The sequence below is a fragment of the Octodon degus genome, unplaced genomic scaffold, assembly GCF_000260255.1.
Source record: "Octodon degus isolate 3935 unplaced genomic scaffold, OctDeg1.0 scaffold00004, whole genome shotgun sequence".
Classification (NCBI taxonomy): Eukaryota; Metazoa; Chordata; class Mammalia; order Rodentia; family Octodontidae; genus Octodon; species Octodon degus.
In genome coordinates, this window is record NW_004524580.1 from 5,447,193 (window position 1) to 5,466,413 (window position 19,221).

Sequence of the window (19,221 nt, forward strand, 5' to 3'; positions counted from 1 at the left end):
AAGACTTTTTAAGGGAAATGATATAAACTCAGCAATGCGAATCTGATGCTGACAGGACATCTTTGAAAATGGTCCAAATAAAGCAAGAAATACTGATCTTGTCAGGAGAGAACTCTAGATTAAAAATGTGAATTTGGGTGTCATAATTATAAAAGTGATTTTTGAAGTTATTGAAAACTTGCCAATTTCCAAGTAAGAATTTCTAAAGTGAGTTAAAAGTTTATGTACAACATGTTGAAAAATTCAAACAAATCTGAAAAGAAGAAGAAAAAAGTAAAGGATTAAAAGACCCTAGGAAGCTGACAAGAGCCTGTAAATATTAGTCATTGGTGTATTTCACAAAAGAAGTGGAGAGAAAGCAGAGAGAAGAGCAGCTTTGAAGATAAAATTTCTGGGCTTAGAATCCAGCTCTGACATCCTGGGATGTGGGGAATGTGTGTTTTATCCTAAACTATAAAATGCAGACAATAATCCTCCCTGTCTTTTGGATTTGCTTTTTGAGTATTAGATAACGTTCATTGCGAGGTTAATGGTATAGAACAAATAGCAATTTATGGATGTCATTTATTTTTTTAAAAAAATACTTTCACTACAATATTAGAGAGATCTTAAAATTAAAAGGAAGGAAAGATAAGTGCAAACTATACTTTTTGAAATCTGGGGAGAACTATTTTGTATAAAATTGAATTTCTGAATACTCCTGAAGAATTACCTGACATTAGATAATTTAAACACATAAGCATTCTGCTGTTTCAATTAAACTTTCTTGTCATTTTGTAAAACGTGTGCTGTGCTCTGGTGATGGCTTGATTGTGCCGCCAAAGCTTTATGTACCAGAAGCTGAGTCCGCAATGAAGTGGTGTGCTGGTGTGGGCATGGTGGGCCCTTAAGAAGTGGGGCCTCCTCAATGTGGCTAGGTCACCAGGACATGTTGCCCCGGGAGAGATGGTTATTTGCATGAAATCTCATGGAGATCCATGATAGCAAGTTACTGTAAAGAGGAAACCTGGCCTTCCCCTCTCCCAGCTTCCTGTTTCATGTTGTATCTTCACGTTTCAATGGAAGCCCTTCTCAGAGCCAAACAGAGGTTGGCACTAGGCTCTTGATATTTTGTAAACAACTGACACAGTATGAATACAAAAATCGATAAATGTTAATATAGAATCAAGACACAATGCTCTGGGGCAGAAAAGTCAGAACTACACGCTGAAGTGACCATGCTGTCAGTATTCTTCTGAGAAAGACTGCTTCTAATACACTAATCTTATGACACCATAGTTTTTCCACAATACTAAATGCAAATTTTTTTTTTGTCTCAACTTTCTAGAATAATAAATTTTCATTTTTTGAAAGATTGAAACTAAAGGATTTATTTTGGAGCCTTTCATTTGTATAGTTTTTTGTTCAATTTTTATTTTTTTATGAGGGCATGATTGCAGTATGTAATGATCATAGTTTTAACCACAAAGGCATTGTGTTTGTTGGAGACTTTAAATTGTTTTATTTTTATTTTTATTTTATTTTATTTTTTGTATGTTACAGAAGGGTCTACAAGATATTCAGGGTTTTACTATTAGATCGGACTCACAGTGATTCTCCTATTTACTGCCTCCCAAGAGCTGGGTTTTTTTTTAAACAGTACATTAGTAATAGCAATTATTAAAGTACTAATTGTTACATTTAACCTTAAACTTCATTGATGTTAGGATTTATATTGATAAAAAGCAACTTTTAGAGATACTGACATATGTCTGCTGGAGAGTTACTTTTAAAAAACTTATTAAAAACTTTACTACCCTGGGTAATTTTATTCTTGAATTGAATGTATTTGAATACATAGCATATTCTGGCAGATATTCCTTTAAAAACTCGTGTAAATATGAAAGCTTGCTTTCGTAACTATTTTCTTTGCAATCTTAGTGAATTTGAGAGTTTTATTCAACATTTAAATGTTACATGTTTTCCTGAGTGATTGAAAGAAAATAACAATGCTGAGCTCTGGAAACTCACATGCTAATGATCTACTTAAGCCCAATTTATAGATTCATAAAACAGCATGCTAAACCCATGCCTGGAGGAATGTGCAGGGTGTGATGGCAGTGCAGAGGGTAGCGACCTCATCCCTCCCGAGAACAGAGAGTGAAAATACTTCTGGGACTAAGTGTGGTTGAGCCACACAGTCAGAGAGGAGAACTCCATCACAGACAGGTTGGAAACATGATGGCAGTTGGTGGGAACTGAACACATTTCCAGTCAACTCCAGTCCAAGTACATGCAGAGCTTAGGCTAGAGAAGTAGGCTGGGACATAAGGGAGATTCCATCATTTATTGATAGACTTTATTTTGTAGAACAGATTTAAGAAACAAATTAAGAGATTTCCCGTCTGACCCTGACCCCATACATTCAAAGCCTTTCCCGATAACAATATCCTCCATTAGAATGGTAATGAAGTAATTGATAAACTATCAGGTATATCTTTTTTACCCAAAGTTCATTGTTTCTATTCATGTTTACTCTTGGTGCTTGGGTTGGTTACTTTTCTCTCATTGCTGAGACAAAACGTCTGGTACCCAAGGTTAAAGGAGGAAAAGTTTATTTAGCTCACAGTTTTGGAGATTTCAATCCATAATCAGCTGGTTCCAAGGCAGGCTGGCATGGAAGAGGGGCAAGAGTTCATGGTGGCAGAAGACAGAAAAATCAACAAGAGCCAAAAGGGAAGGATTGAGTAGCTTATTTTCCTCTCTTAGACTCTATACAGGGTCCTTGCCCCAAGGTAGGAGTAGCACTCACACCTTTAATCCCAACAGTAGACCATGACTCCACCACAAACTTTAATTACCCATTCCATGAAGATTTGAAGGTTCCACCTAGAAACAAATGATAGGTGTTGAGTATTCCATGTATCTAGAAAAATGTGTATGTATACATCCACAATTATAGTATTATAAAGAAGAGTTTACTAGCTTAAAAATTCTGTTTCTTTTATTCATCTCTCCCTCAACCACTGCCAAGCATTGATTGTTTTAGTGTTTCCATATTTGTCTTTTCTAGAATATTATGTAGTTGGAATCACACAGTATGTAGCCTTTTGAGGTTGGCTTTTTTATTTAGTGATGTGCATGATGTGTCTCCCATTTCTTTCCATGACATCATATCTCATTTTTAGTGCCTAATACTATTCCATCATCTGGATCCATCACAGATTATCCATTTACTTAATAAAAGTCATCTGGGTTTCTTCCAAGTTTTGGGAATTATGAATAAGCTACTCTAAATATCTATGTTCAGACTTTCTTGTGTGGACATGTATTCTCATCTTAATTGGAATACCTGAATATAGTTAAAGGATCTAATCGTGAGAATATTTTTAATTTTGTAAGAAGCCACCATTGAGATGTCTTTTCTGTTCCTAAATGAATACTGGGTATACTCCTTCCAATCTTCACCAGCATATGGTGTTGTTAATGTTTCTCATTTGAGCTGCTCTAGTAGGCACATGGGGTATGCAGTGCCTTAATTTGCAACCCTATGATACACATGGTGTTGGCTGATGTTCATTATCGTATTTACCATCTGTGTATCTATTTTTAGTGGGATATCTACTGAGCTACTGACCCATTTTAATCAACTTGTTCATTTTCTTACTATTGAGTTTTAAGATTACTTTTGCCCTTTGGATAGTAGTCTTTCATCAGATAAAGGCTCTTGTAAATGTTTTCTTCTGTTTTGTGGTTTATCTTCTAATTTTCATGATAGATGTCGAGAAACATAAGGTTTACATTATTCTAGTAGTCATCAATGTGTGCATTTGTATTTCCATAATTTGCAAACACATATTCTTATGAGAAAATATTGTAGGAATTATTTAACCATTATGAAAAACTAAAGGGTATAAAAATGAAGAAATAGGTAGTAGTTTAAAATGACTACTTTAGTTGGGATTCTTTGTCGTAAACTGCAGAATCTACCTTGGTGTATTTTAGGAAGTAGATATTTTAGAAGACTTTAAATCTCAGGGATAAATGAGAAATCAAAGTCTTTGTAGGATGTGAGAAAAGCATATCCTCAGGTTTTGCCACCTTCCGTGATTGCCTCTGACACTTAGAATTGGAAACTGGGTGCCTGCCATTGCTCAAAGGAAAGTAGTAAGTGAATCTGTGGACTGATAGATGAACTTGTACGATTCTGCCACGTTACATTGGTGTCTACTCTGTGACTCCATGAATGTGATTGTAGATAGGCTCTGTGTTGGGTGCCTTGTCTGCCAGTAAGGGACTCTAGGAATGGAAAGCTTGTGTTATACTTTAGAGTCATATAGCTCATTATGTGAGAAATTATCTAAATAAGATTTATGGGCGGCATGCAATAAATTTAGGCAGCCATGAGTAATAGATATTTGTTATAGTACAAAATACTCTTTTACTCACATTCAAAATATAGTTATTATCGATAATACTTTGATTTATAAATGTCTGCTAGGTATGATATTTTATACTGTCGGTAGATAAAATCTTCAATAAAATATACATCTAAGAAGAAATATTCATTAATGACTGCTATAAATTCAGTTTTTATTACTTTTTAAATTTAGCTTCTCTGTGATTGTTATATACCTTTGCTATTTTCCATGTACTTAATGATACGGTCCATAACATTCTTTCAGCTTATCACTCTCTGTGGTTTGTTTATGCTTTCATTTTGAATGCTTTCTTCATTCTGGGGTTTTAGGGGAGGTTCTTATCCAACATGGCCATTGTATGACGCTTAGTTTTGTCATATACAATATCTATATTTAGTGCTGGAAAAATATATTTTAAAGGACAACAAATAAGTGGTGTTTATCACAGCAGCTTGAGATGAGAACCTGTAGCCCAGTCAGCAGACGAGAAGGCTGCTGCCCTCCTTTTTGTACAGTAGAGTTCCAATTCTCCTCCAGGTTAGCGTATTTACTCTTCATTATTTCTACATAATTTAACATGCTGCCTAAATAAAGTTGTACATGTCAGCCTGCACATGCACAGTACTATAGCCCATTTTATTTACTTGTGTTTAGATCAAAATAAAAAACGTATAAATTTCAGATATTTTACACTTCAAATGGATTTATTTGAGAACTGTGAGGGAAAAGGGACACAGTAACTGGGACAGGAGTTTTGAAAGAGTGTAAGAGTGCACTGTCATGTCCCAACATGAATTCTTGATCACTGGCCCAGACCTAGCCAGTGAAGCCGTAATGGCAAAGACTGTGAGGAGCAGACAGCAGCCATTAAATATTACTCTCAATTACCAGAAATGGCAGGAGAGGTGACATATTTGAATGACTTTCAATATTTAAGACTTAGTGAATGAGTGGAAATAGTTACAAGGTAGGAAAAAGAATGAAGAATGACTGGCTGGTTCCTAACCACAGCATGGGCTTTTCATTTCTTTGAAAAAGAATTAATTCTTATCTGCTTTATGACCCATGATTGCTTTTCCAGGGAAAACAAAGTATTCAGTGTGTTATTCTTTCCTGATAACATGAAATATCTGTCTCATTGTTTTCATTCATCCCACAAATATTGCCCTAGACGTGAGATTTGCCTCAGACACTGGTTCTTTCTCGGTAGTAGATAATGTCATTTTCAGATACCATTTCCCAAAAGGGAAAGAGTAATGTCTCATTGTAAGATTTTTTTTTTTTTTGAGTTGTTTGACTTTCTAATAGATAAGAGCTGAACAGTAATGGCAGGGCTGTGCACTGCAGGCCTGTGCTTGGCTCATGACTCTGATATCTTGCCTTTAGCTGGGATGACAGCAGCTCTGTGAGCAGTGGACTCAGTGACACCCTCGATAACATCAGCACTGATGACCTGAACACCACATCCTCAGTCAGCTCTTACTCCAACATCACTGTGCCCTCCAGGAAGAGCACTCAGGTGACAATGGCCCTCTTTTTGTTTCTACTGCTTCTACTGGTTTCTTAGCCCAAATTAATCTGCATTGGCTTAAGTTGTAGCATAGCTCCATAATCCCTCAAAGTGTGTAAGGCTGCTTTGTGACATGGTCTCACTTTGTCACCCTGGGCCTGGAAGAATTTCATTTTAGTCTTAACTCATGTTGTAACACTCACTAGCTATAATTGTACATGTCAGACTGTTTTGATCATTGAAAGATTATATATATATATATATATATATATATATATATATATATATATATATTTACACTATGATTCACAGAGACTGGTGTTGGCCTGTATCTTCTGGTATTGATATATTTGCTTTAAATATATGAAAATTATTTTGATAACTTTACATTATTGATTGATTTTGTATTGATTTCTGAAAAAAATAAACCATCTCTATGTGAATTGTTAAATCAAGAATCTACAATAAATAATTAAGCTTTATCTTGTTATAGTGTTGGTTACTTTTTGTTTGTTCACAACAAGGTCTTGCTGTGTAATACAGGCTGGTCTTGAACTCACTTCTGGAGCCCAGGCTGACTTTGGGAAATCCTGCTTCTGCCTCCCAAGTGCTGGGATTGCTGGAATGCACCCCCCCCACCCCACCAGCTACATCATTACTTTGAACATAGAAAATTTCATTCTCTCCAGAGAGTTTCATTAAAGAATTCTGCACATATTTATCCTGACATTCCTTAATATGCACAAGTGAGAATTATGTGGCTGAAATTAATGAAACCTAAATGAAGACATTGATTGTCTGAGGAATTATTTTGAAGCATAAATCAATCCCTCTTTTTTAAATCTTAAATCATTTGTCTGAAAGTGTATTGCAGTATGAAACTTACACTTCACAATTTTCCTATATCAGGGTTTTTCTGAACCATTTTTTCTTTGTAGCCAAAGACAGATTCAGAGAAACGTTCAACAGCAGAAGAGACCTGGGATGGTCCCGAGGAGCTGAAAAAAACAGAAGAGGATTTTGACAGCCATGGTGATGGTGGTAGCAAGTGGAAGAGTGGCTCCTCCGCCGGTGTCCCCGAGGAGTCAGAGAAGGCCGGGCAGAAAGCCTCCCTGGCTGTTTCGCAGACAGGCTCCTGGCGGAGAGGCGTGTCTGCCCAGGGCAACACTCCGGCCAGACAGAAAGCGGGAACCGGTGCGCTCAAGACCCCTGGTAGGCCTGTCGCTCGACACCCGCCTCACCAAGTCCTTTCAATCTAGAGTTTCCATTCAAGATTTGTCTTCACTTCTAAGAAATCTATTCATTCATTCATTCATTCATTCATTCATTCATTCATTCATTCACTCATTTATTTTTAAAATTAGGTTCTTCTCCATGAAGTTAAGTAGTTCTTTAAATCTAAATTTCACACACTATATCACATTAGTTCACATAAGTACAACAGTGTAGACATTTTTTAGAGAGCACCCTGAAAATTCAGGGCTCCTGTATGTCCTATGTTGTGGTCATTTCTGGCCTTGTGAGAGTAAAACAGGGCTACTAACCAAGCAATGCAAGCCTTCATTTGTTTCTACATTTGGGAAAGCTTGCAATCTTTATGTTCCTTATGCTACTGAGTTTCACCACAAACTCTGGGTAAAAAAAGCACTCAGTCACACTGACAAGGGTTGAGAATGCTGTTCATTAGATGATTCCCACAAATAAAAATACTGCTATCCAAAGTACAGACATTATGAATTGTTTCTAATGTAATCATCTTATAGGTATTTAAGTAGCAAAATTAAGTATTTTATATCCTTGATCTCTCATTATATTTCCTCAGACGCCCAAATTTTTGTAACTACCCACTCAGTCATCTTCCTACTCTGGGATATGTGCCCAGTTAGATTCAAAGCAACTGATGTAGAAATTTTAGCCACTTAAAGATGGATTCACATTTTATACTTTGTTTAGGAGGTGGTATTCTGATATCAAAATATGCAGGCACATATGTTTGTGTATTTATCATTAATTAGGGAAAACAGATGACGCCAAAGCTTCAGAGAAAGGGAAAACTCCCCTGAAAGGATCATCTCTACAAAGATCTCCTTCAGATGCTGGAAAAAGCAGTGGGGATGAGGGGAAAAAGCCCCCATCAGGCATTGGAAGGTCGACTGCCACCAGCTCTTTTGGATTTAAGAAGCCGAGCGGAGTTGGGTCATCTACAATGATCACTAGCAGTGGGGCAACCATCACAAGTGGCTCAGCAACTCTGGGCAAAATCCCCAAATCTGCTGCCATTGGCGGGAAGTCCAATGCAGGGAGAAAAACCAGTCTAGATGGGTCCCAGAACCAGGATGATGTTGTACTGCATGTGAGCTCGAAGACAACCCTGCAGTACCGCAGCTTGCCCCGCCCATCAAAGTCCAGCACTAGTGGCATTCCCGGGAGAGGTGGCCACAGGTCCAGCACCAGCAGCATTGACTCCAATGTCAGCAGCAAGTCGGCTGGTGCCACCACCTCCAAGCTGAGAGAACCGACAAAGATTGGGTCGGGGCGCTCCAGTCCTGTCACCGTGAACCAAACAGACAAAGAGAAGGAAAAAGTAGCAGTCTCTGATTCCGAGAGTGTTTCTTTATCAGGTTCCCCCAAGTCCAGCCCCACCTCTGCCAGTGCCTGTGGTACCCAAGGCCTGAGACAGCCAGGCTCCAAGTATCCAGATATCGCCTCACCTACATTCCGAAGGTAAGGACATGTAAAATGATGCTGGGAAACTATAAAAGGATGTGTATGTTACATCTATCGGATACATGTAAATGAATATCATACTCTAAACATCTGTAAACTAAGTTAAATGTATTTTAAAATGTGTTAAAATACAGAGTGTTCTAAGATCAGATAAGTAGCTAGCTCAAACACTGGTCCTCATTTTGAGAAATGGTGAGACTTTAAGATTTCACTGTCATTATAATATTAACAGAAAAACAGCATATGTGAGAAACTTAAAATCACATGGCAGTACCCACAGCTAGTGATTAAACAATGTGGTAGCTTCTACAATTTCAGTTGACTTCCATTCCTCATTCCCATAATTGCTGAACAATGCAAAGGAGGTCTTTATGGCTATTGACATTTGTCTCTAGTAATTCTTATCTCTCTGGCTCTTAGTGCATTGATGTTCATGAATATGGTTGAGGCTGTGCTCCTTTAGGTGGGTTAAATTGGCCAGATTTATTATACCATCTCATGACATATGAAAGCAGAGCAGATTATGATCTGATTGACAGAATTTGAAATCTCCTGGATGGCTAAAACATGATAAGAGCTAGGTTTTGTAGCTCTCCGTAGGTTTCTTTGCCAGGACTTGCATCTGGTAAGCAACCGGATTGGCTTCTGTACTAGGTTTATCTTTAGTAGTCAAACATATGAAGCCAAAGACTTTGAACAGATAGCAAAACATTTCTGAGTCTGTTTTCTCCTCTATGAAGTGATAGTGCCTGGCTTATACCTCAAGACCTGTTCAACATTTAATGTTTAGTTTTATTCTGCTGACTACGGCAAGAACTATGTTATCTTGGAAATTAAGTGTCTTAAAACATTCACTCCTAGAGTCAAACAATGTTATATATTGTTATTTGAAAATATAGAGCTTTTATGCCTCAGTACAAATGTTAATCCTGAAAAACTATTTGAAACATTGATTGTCATTGTGAAGGATAAATTAGGTATTTCAGTGGGTGTAAATATTTTTGTTGTGTAAGTAAAAGCCAATAGTGCCCTCCTGTGGCCCATTACCTATGAAACAATTTCTCATATTCGTCAAAATATTTCACTGTAGGAAATATGGATTTCATTGCAATTGAATTAGTAGTCATGCCATTGCTTCATATCACTATTTCCATATTTACATGAATTTGATTGTATCATCTACTTCATTTACAAAACTAAAATGTTTTCTGAACTAAACTCCAATATCTGACTTAGCACCTGCTATATTTCAAGCCACTCTTTTCAGTATGCTTTTGAATAGCACTGGCAACTGATGTAAAGCCCTCTGTCCCTTCCCGGGAAAATGTGGACAAACACCCACGTTGCCAATGTTTCCAACCAGCTTCCCAGCAGTCTCCCCCGCCACCCAGTGGTCAACATGACTTCCTTAACCTTGCCTTAAGCACTTATTTTTTCTTCAAGATTTTTAATCAACAGTTAAGAAAGGAAAAAAGACAAAGAGAAAATTACACTTCAGTTTTCTACATCGAATGCGCAGAAGTTGTTTCATTCTAATGGTTCTTTAAATAGGTGACCACAAGAATGGTCCTAAGATATGAATAAAATATTCGTATAAGTGCTTCAATTGTGAAATTCAGGGACTGTCATGTTCCAACTTGTCCTCTTCTCCCCACCCCTGGGTAGCAACACAGCACCAATTTACCCTTGATACTAGACGGTCCAAGCTTATGCGTTCATTAACAGAGACAGGAAGTGCGTGGCGGCTCAGTGCGCCAGTGCACCCTTGGCTCTGCTTACCCTTACTCTGAGTATTACATGTGGATATCAGTTTCGTGGAACAACTGAAGTTGTTATTTGTTTTTCTTTTAGGTTGTTTGGTGCCAAGGCAGGGGGCAAATCTGCCTCTGCACCTAGTACTGAGGGGGTGAAATCTTCCTCAGTAGTGCCCAGCCCTAGTACCACATTAGCGCGGCAAGGCAGTCTGGAGTCACCGTCGTCGGGGACGGGCAGCATGGGCAGTGCTGGTGGGCTGAGTGGCGGCAGCAGCCCTCTCTTCAATAAACCCTCAGACCTAACGACAGATGTTATAAGCTTAAGTCACTCTTTGGCCTCCAGCCCAGCATCGGTTCACTCTTTCACATCAGGTGGTCTGGTGTGGGCTGCCAATCTGAGCAGTTCCTCTGCCTCTGCCGGCAGCAAGGACACTCCGAGCTACCAGTCCATGACTAGCCTCCATACGAGCTCGGAGTCCATTGACCTGCCCCTCAGCCATCACGGCTCCTTGTCTGGACTGACCACAGGTGCTCACGAGGTGCAGAGCCTGCTCATGAGAACGGGTAGTGTGAGATCTACTCTCTCAGAAAGGTGAGCTTCCCTGCAGGCATCCATGGAGTCCTCACCCCTCCTTCCCTGCACTCTGCCTTGCCCCTGCCCCTCCCCCATTAGAGTCCCTTGATTTCAGTGTGAGAGCCAACGTGCACAGCAACAAAAGACTGAAAGGAAATGCGATGACAAAACTGGGCTTGGTGCTTACTCTTATTAACAAGTTTGCGGAGGACTAGAACCGTGGGAGACAGGATGACTGGATTACTTACACTCATTGCCAGCAGGCAATTTGAATAGTACTTAAGTCATGCATTTATAAATCAAATGCTGTCTTCTCAGGTTGTCTTAATAATTTGGCTTGAATACTAGGCTGACACAAGCTCCTTATCATAATTTGATCCTTTTCTGAAAAAAATAATTAAATGCATTCTACCATTGTACTTTGACTGCTGTGTTAAATGTGCTTTATTTGCACTTCTATAAAAATAACAGATGAATCACTGTGGGAAGGGGATCTTTATTGAGGTGGGGAAAAATCAGTTTTCAGCCACGCATTCTTAGAGAAAATTTTATTCCGGTGTCATTTTAATAGGTGTCTTGAAAACTGATCTTATAACAAGAGTATCCATTGATTTTGCAATTTCTTAAACCTAAAATAGAGAATGTAATGCACCATTCTTACCTAATATATGTACTTATGGGACAATATCACTGTCGTATAGGATGAATCTAGATTCATGTCCCCCTCCAAAAAATCCTTTCTTACATAACTGAGAACAGAACCTAACTCCAGGAAAATGTCTTCAAGCTGCCACCTTTTTACTGAAAATTTTAATATTTTTCTTGGCATGCAGAAAGCTTGCATGAGTGGTCTTGGCCACGCGTCTTGATCGTGTTCTTCGAGAAAAGCATTGCTAGTTCCCCAAAATGGTGACAGCTTCCTGTAAACCCTTCTCTGATGTGGAGGCTGCAGTATCTCCTATAGTCTAGATTTCCAGCCTTCCTCCTCAAATATTTCTTTTAAAATATCAATTAAGCCCTTACCTACATAGGTTTACAGTACATCTGCTGGGCTTGAACCTAGGGGCTCCCACTGCTCTCTCCCCACTTTCTAGTATGTATTTTCTCTAACAAGGCTGGGCCTAGACAAATATGACAAACAACTGGGTGATAGAAGGTGCAGTGCATGCATCTTCTTTTTACATTTGCTGTTAGAGACAACATGTAGAAAGCCAGCAATTGAATTTTTTAATCAAAAATATTACACTTCCTAGAGCCCTTGAGATTCTAATTTCAGCACTTTGAAAGGGCATGTGCATTTTCATCTGTCACATATAAAATAAATTACGTTGAACCTATATTAACAATTTTAATAACTGAGCCTTTATTGTATATTCAGATGTGAAGAATCCAAGTAGCAAGTTGGAAATCAAATCAGGCATGCTAAAAGCAGTATCATTCACTTTCCAGAACTAACCTCCAAAATAGTTGGGTTGTTTTTTTTTTTTTCCCAAATCATAAAGATGACTGCAACACGATGTCCCTCTAATCATCAAGCAATGCTTCAGCCTTCAGATATAAGGGCTCCAAAATAGTCAGGCATCCAGTTATAACCAAGTAATGCCTAGATCAAAACTAAATGTTAAGATTGATAAGTTTCATATCTGTAAATGAAATGCGGTTTTAACATTTTAATCTGATCTATATCTTAGCCGAAGCCTGTATAAATTTCTACTATACAAATATGCTAATAAATACACACTGCTTCTAAGCAAATCTATTTTTTAAACAGTTGTTCCATCTTGGAAATAGCCCAATTTTACAAATGAGGACAACTTCATGTTATTCTAATTAAATAAAGACTTTTTCTAAAATATACTTTAAATTTTTCTTGTAAAATTTTTTTCACTTTGATTTTTAATATGTAGTATTATTAAAATTAAGCAGTATAAAGTAAATGTGCATAGGTATAATGTCAAATAAAACTACTAATTCATACCTCACAGCAATATATTGGATTGAAATAACTTTTGTTTTAAAAAGTTGTACACTTTCATTTTTTAAGCACATGAATGCAAGCAACAGCAGCTTGTTTTCAAACTTTAAAGCAGATTAAGGAAGTTTATGACCCTTTTAAAAATTTACATGTATAGAAATTGATGATCCTGCCTTAATTAAATTTACTTTGCAGAATAAAGGGAATGGTACTGAAATTAATGAGTCATATTTGGAAAAGTGTGTTAAAGTATAATTATTTAAAACAAAATAGGGCCTCCCAAACAGCTCAGCAGATTACAGCACCTGCAAACAGGTGCAAGGGCAGGGGATTCAATCCCCGTGCCGGGCCCACCCCTGGGGCGCGCTGAGACTGCAGTTGAGACTGGGCATGGTGGCGTGTGCCTGTAATCCCAACACTTGGGAGGCTATAAACAGAAGAATTACTACAAGTCCAACCTAGTAGTGAGACCCTGAACACCCTGTACACCCTTCCCTAAAATACAATAATAATAATGACAAATTAGGAAGAAATACTCATGGAAATAAAGATATATGTAAATTCATGCCTTCCTTTAGAATACTTTAATATTTATAGCATTGCATTATAAAAATCAGTGAATTTTCTTTCATGCAGATTTTGAATTTTACTTATTAAAAATAAATGATGAAATAATATTTTTTTTTTACAATTTTTCCTCTACAACTGCCTTAGGTCATTAGTGGTCCTTCAGCCCTAATTAGTCCACATATATTTTGCTTACTTTTTGTTTTTGTGATATAACCAAAACTTTAAAACAATAACCAGTTGTGCATATCTCTGGTTTTCATTAAATATCAAATGTGACAGATGTGTTTTTATCTATCTAGGCAAATAGGGCCTTGATTGAGTCACTCATTGATAGTACCCCAGGCCCTTACTAGCCTATGAACAGCAATCCTTGAATGTTTCCAGAAAGTTCTATATTATAAAATTATTAATATCCAGATTCATCCAACTCTACATAAATCTTTAAGTTATATTTTCATTTAAAGGTACTTTTCTGATTTTTTTCAAATTACTCAGTGACATATAAACTGTATCCTGTATCCTTTTATATAACAGGATACAGTTGGTAAAATAATACCTACTTTGAAATTTTTTCTGCAAGGTTAAGTTTAATTTCTATACAAAAAAAAGGTAATCTTTAAAGTGTCTCATGATCACATGAATATTTCAGCATAATGTAGTTTGTGTTTGGAAAAAGCTTATCACATTTTTCCAATATGTTTCTTTTTATTGGCTTGTTTATTTACACTATTAAATTATTATGGACAAAGTATAGTGGATGCTGGAAAAGGCGCTATTTAATATGGTAATTAAGTGTGCATTCTCAGTGAAGCTGCATAAAGCCTTTGGCTGCTGTCCACTGTGTGCTAACCAGTGGAGTAGGTAGAGAAGAAAACATTTTAGCTTTGAGCTTGAGTGGTTCAGCTTTCAATGTGTTTGCATCCATGTTATATCATTCACATTGTTCATATCCTATGTATTTAATTTCAATCATTTGAGATTCTGAAGAAAGAGAGCAAAAATTCAACACATTTAAATTAATTTTATTCTTTGTGTAGCCACATGTCAACAATTATAACAGAACGTAGGCTTGTCCCATTTGCTCTTGTATACCCTCTTTTCCTCTCTTGTAGAGAGGCCATTTCTCACTTAATCTAAATATATCTTTCATTCCATCTTAAGAATAGCTAACAGTTCTTTAAAATAGATATGGTAAAAGTCTATATTCCTTTCAATACCTGATTGATAATTTCTAAAAAAATGATATATTTGAATTTCATTAAGTTGTTTAGATAAATTAGTGACAGCAGAATTATCATTTTAAGAAAATTCTCATTGCATACTACATTTCTTCTCTTAGTGGGAAATAAATCAAACTTTTGATTTAAGCTAATTTGAGGACAAAAGATAGACACTGAATGATGCTCCTCATCCTCTCTGATCATCAGAAGTTGTCACTTTAATTTAGAGCAGATCTGTCATTGCCACCATTGTGATGCTTGTGAATATGAAGTTAAAGCAAAAGTCTAGTCAGTCGCACAGGCAAAGGAGAACTCCATCGCATAAGGTCAAAACAATCCAGAGACAATTCTGCTAACTGGATTTAATCTGTTTTTCAGTAATCCCATTAGCAAAGTATCAATGAATACTACTAGCTTAGAAAGAAGCTCAATGTGTATTGCAATGATGGAAATCATACTCGGGTGGCATTTTCCAATGAGTTAAGCATTTTATGTGTGTGTGACCCAAAAGCTATTGTGTGTAGTTCACAGGAACATTTTTGTTTGATGAATACTTTGAAAGTTTTGTTTACATTATGTCCTTAGGGATTTTCTTTGTTTTAACAGCATGCAGCTTGACAGAAATACACTCCCCAAAAAGGGACTAAGGTATATATTTCTCTCAGCACAATTGCTGCTTTTTTTTTCTGTTGTTATGTAAAGTTTGTGTGCTTGTCTCTCTTCTTTCTTTGTTTGTAATGTAGCACCTGGCATTGTGGATGAACCCACTAAATCTGAATGCTTTCTCTGGCCTGAGGAATTAGTGATGTCCTGTAGGAAGAGATAGCAGTAGAAATCCAGAGGTGACTCAAATTAAATTAAGTCCAGTATGAATATTACTATTTTGAAGAAATGTGACTTTTTTAAAGTCTTATCACAGGCCTTGCTTGGAAAAGGGGCACCAACCTTTGCTAGCATGCACAACTCAATTCTCCAAATTAGAATAACATTATTTCCCTAACTTTTGTACCTTGGAGACACATGCTTGTGAAACTTCAAAACCCACGTAGTCTACAGATGTAACTAGTAATGATTAAAATTGGGAAAATGCTCTAATTTGAAACAAAGGAAACATTTTTTCATCATAACAGGGCAGTACTATAAGGAAGGTATGATTATAGAACCCTTTTGCTAAAAAATACAAAGACTTATTGTTTTTCAGCTGTGCTGGTATCATTTGAATGTAAATTTGAATAAATCTAATAATATTTAATAACCTCAAAAAATTCCCAGCTCATAATAAAAAATAAAGTGGAAATTTAATTCATGGTCATATTGTGCCATTTTTTTCTGAGGGGGATATATAGAATAAATTGCTAATGATACAGAAAAAATGTTATAGTGAGTACTATAAACATAATAAACTGCCCAGTCTTTGGGAATAAGAATTTAATTACTCTGAAGAAACAGGGAGTACTGGTCAGAGTAGGACTTTCTGCATTATCCTTTCTCTGTTGAATTTGTTAACAAGAACAAAGAGTTGACAAATACTGTTTCCAAATTTGATCTAGAAAATTATTTAAATAATTCCAATAAAATAGCGCATTTCCTCTACTTCTTTAAAGCTATAGATATTATATTAAATGACGTTTTAACAAAGCACTGATTTTCCTCTGAAAAAAGCAACCAACCTGCCATCCATGAGTGTCCCATCACCTACGCCTCTCCGTGACCATCCCTCCACTCCTTTGGTTTTCGTCCTCCACTGTCTGCCGTTTTGGTCTTTGCTTTCACCCACATCATGCCTGTTCAAGCCTTGTACTTCTGGGTCCTTCTCGCCTAACTTGGATGTCTGCTCATTGCTTATGATTTTCAGTTTCTTATCTCACAGAAGCATAATTTTCCTCGCAAATGCCTCTTTTCCTGTGGGATTCAAACAGATGGTGTCAAATCATCTGGAAGAACTGAGCAATTCTAATTAGATTCAATCTGTTTGCGATTGTTGTTCAGTCTGAAGTAGTGAGTGCGCTCCTCTCAGTTGTTTTCCTGTCCTGGCATTGCCTTGCCCTAGTGGATGTGCTCAAGTATCTTAGCTGTGCTGTTTTGCAGATACACCCCGTCATCTCGGCAGGCCAACCAAGAAGAGGGCAAAGAGTGGCTGCGTTCTCATTCTACTGGAGGCCTGCAGGATACCGGCAGCCAGTCGCCTCTGGTCTCTCCTTCTGCCATGTCATCTTCTACTACAGGAAAATACCACTTTTCCAACTTGGGTAAAATATTCTAAAGTGTAGATTGTGTTTTGTTCATTTCATACCCGCTACCATGTGAACTCTGTTATTGCCCCGTAAAAATTATTTACATTGCAGTTTATAGTTCACAATAATGTATGAACATTATGTTGTTAATTATTTACAGCAAATGCTGAACACACACAGTCTTCATTGTTGTATTTTGATCTGAGATGCAGAAACTTATTTGACTTCAAAAAAAATCTCTCCATTAGTAAGTGAGAGAGGCAGGAGTCTGTCCCAGAAGACCCGAGTTAAAGCCTAGCAAACTATGCACTGTATCTTAGGAACCTCTTTAAAACCAGTAAAGCATTTCCTTATTTTTTAAACTGTTGAAACTTTTTGAAACCAGATTAATAATCATATTGTAGAAAGACAAGATAGAGAAATTATTAGAGACAAAAAGGACATGCAATGAAATGGCTGGGAGATTGCTTCCTTACAATTATTAAAATTAAACTTTCCTTAAATAAATGAGTTCCTATTTGGAAAATATTCCCTAAACATTTTTAGATAAATACAATGAAAAAAAATAAGTTGTTATGCTATCCATTGATTACTTGCTACTTAGCATCATTTTAGGAAGTAGAAAATCATTTGCATACATGTCATAGAAAACAGAGAAGAGTGACAAGACAATAAGTTTAAATATGCCAATTATAATTTAACAGATCTGTTGACTCCACAAATAGATTATCCTTTAGCTTCTATAATATCACATATGAATCAGTGTCATTATGTTTTTTTTTCTCTTTTCACTTGAAAAAGTTGTTTATAGTATTGCCTCCAAGATGGTCCATATTCTTCAATAATATAGACGTTGCAACTTTCCACCACGCGGGGCTCATCCATATTTCTTTCTGTCATAACTCTTCCAAATCAGGCTTTTCGCAATTAAAAGCAATTATTTTGGTCATGGTTTTATATGAGCTAATTAATTCTTATCACTTGCAAGTTTTCATTGCTTATTCCACACCGTGAGGAGGCTTCTTCACACTATAAATTCCAAAGGAAGCATAGATCATATTTACTTTAAGTCATAGCTACATAGCATAGCAAATAACTTTGTTTTTAACTTCAAAAAAAAAATTGAAATGTTTTTTTAAAGCTCTGGGAACATAAAACAAAATCTAATTTCATGAACTATTTGAAGCAAACCCAAATCATCTTACTTCTATAAATTTGCTAATTTTTATATCACCTATAAACTGATGTCCAAGCTGTATATCACCTATAACTGTTTTCATTAATTGATATTTGAGTAGTTGACTCCTTATGCCATTTTCCTACTCTTATTCTGTTCAAATCCTTCTTTTCAATTGTCTTTCAAGAAAAACCTCACCCTTTGTTATATCTGACCTTGTACAAGCCTGAGTTTTCTCGGTTTTCTCATGTAGTAAGTATGTCTAGGTCATATTATAAAGAGGGACTTCTAGAGTATGCACAAAAAATGAGCATTAAAAAATACAAAGGGAAGATCTGATAGACTCTGATAAATAATCATTTTATTGTAAAATGATTTTATACTCTGTGACAAAAACATTCATCAGCTTTAGGTGATCTTTGCGTCTAATTGGGTATAACTCACAATTCAATAACTACACAATTTAATGTGAAAGACATTCTCAGCTTAGAAATAAAAAAATAATATAAAACTGAAATTTGAATTAAGGCCTCATTTACCAAGAAGGTCAACTATTTGCATAATTTCTTACAAGTTTGTGTTAAAGTTATATGAACTTCAGGTAAGCTAGAACATTTTTACAAACACAATTTTAGAAATTGAGACAGCACATTGGAGAACACATTTGATTACCCATTTTTTTTTAGTGTTCAAGCACAATTAATGCAAAATGTGAATTACACATTTACAGACAACAAACTGTTTCTGTAGAACTATTTCTGTAGAATGCTGATCAGATGCACCCTATATTTTTATTGCTATGGAGCCAAGAGTCATAAAGGTCAAGCTCCACTTCCTAGGACAGCAATCTCCTGCCTCAGTCTGCTGTGCATTCTACTGGAAGCCTCACAGCAGCGTCAGTTATTATGTGAAAGCATTACCATTAACACTTTCCCAGTTCTACATAGCAGGCAAGAAACTCATAAAAAGCTCAAATCCTGTCAGCATCAACTACTCCAAACCAAATCGCAATACAATCAATAGGCTTCCTCAAAACACTTCAGACTTTGTCTTATTGATACTTTATTGACACCCCCGCCT

The 19,221-nt window shown here is 36.6% G+C and overlaps 1 protein-coding gene across 3 annotated transcripts in view; it reads left to right on the forward strand.

The window, feature by feature from the left end:
* Nav3 (neuron navigator 3) overlaps positions 1–19,221 on the forward strand; it is a 432,474-nt gene that overhangs the window by 322,198 nt on the left and 91,055 nt on the right. For all 3 annotated transcript variants that reach the window (XM_012515124.1, XM_004623749.1, XM_023716139.1), the window contains exons 13-18: positions 5,787–5,919; positions 6,849–7,122; positions 7,926–8,634; positions 10,489–10,983; positions 15,337–15,378; positions 16,819–16,979. In XM_012515124.1, coding sequence (XP_012370578.1) covers positions 5,787–5,919; positions 6,849–7,122; positions 7,926–8,634; positions 10,489–10,983; positions 15,337–15,378; positions 16,819–16,979 — 1,814 coding nt within the window. The remainder of the gene's footprint in view (positions 1–5,786; positions 5,920–6,848; positions 7,123–7,925; positions 8,635–10,488; positions 10,984–15,336; positions 15,379–16,818; positions 16,980–19,221) is intronic.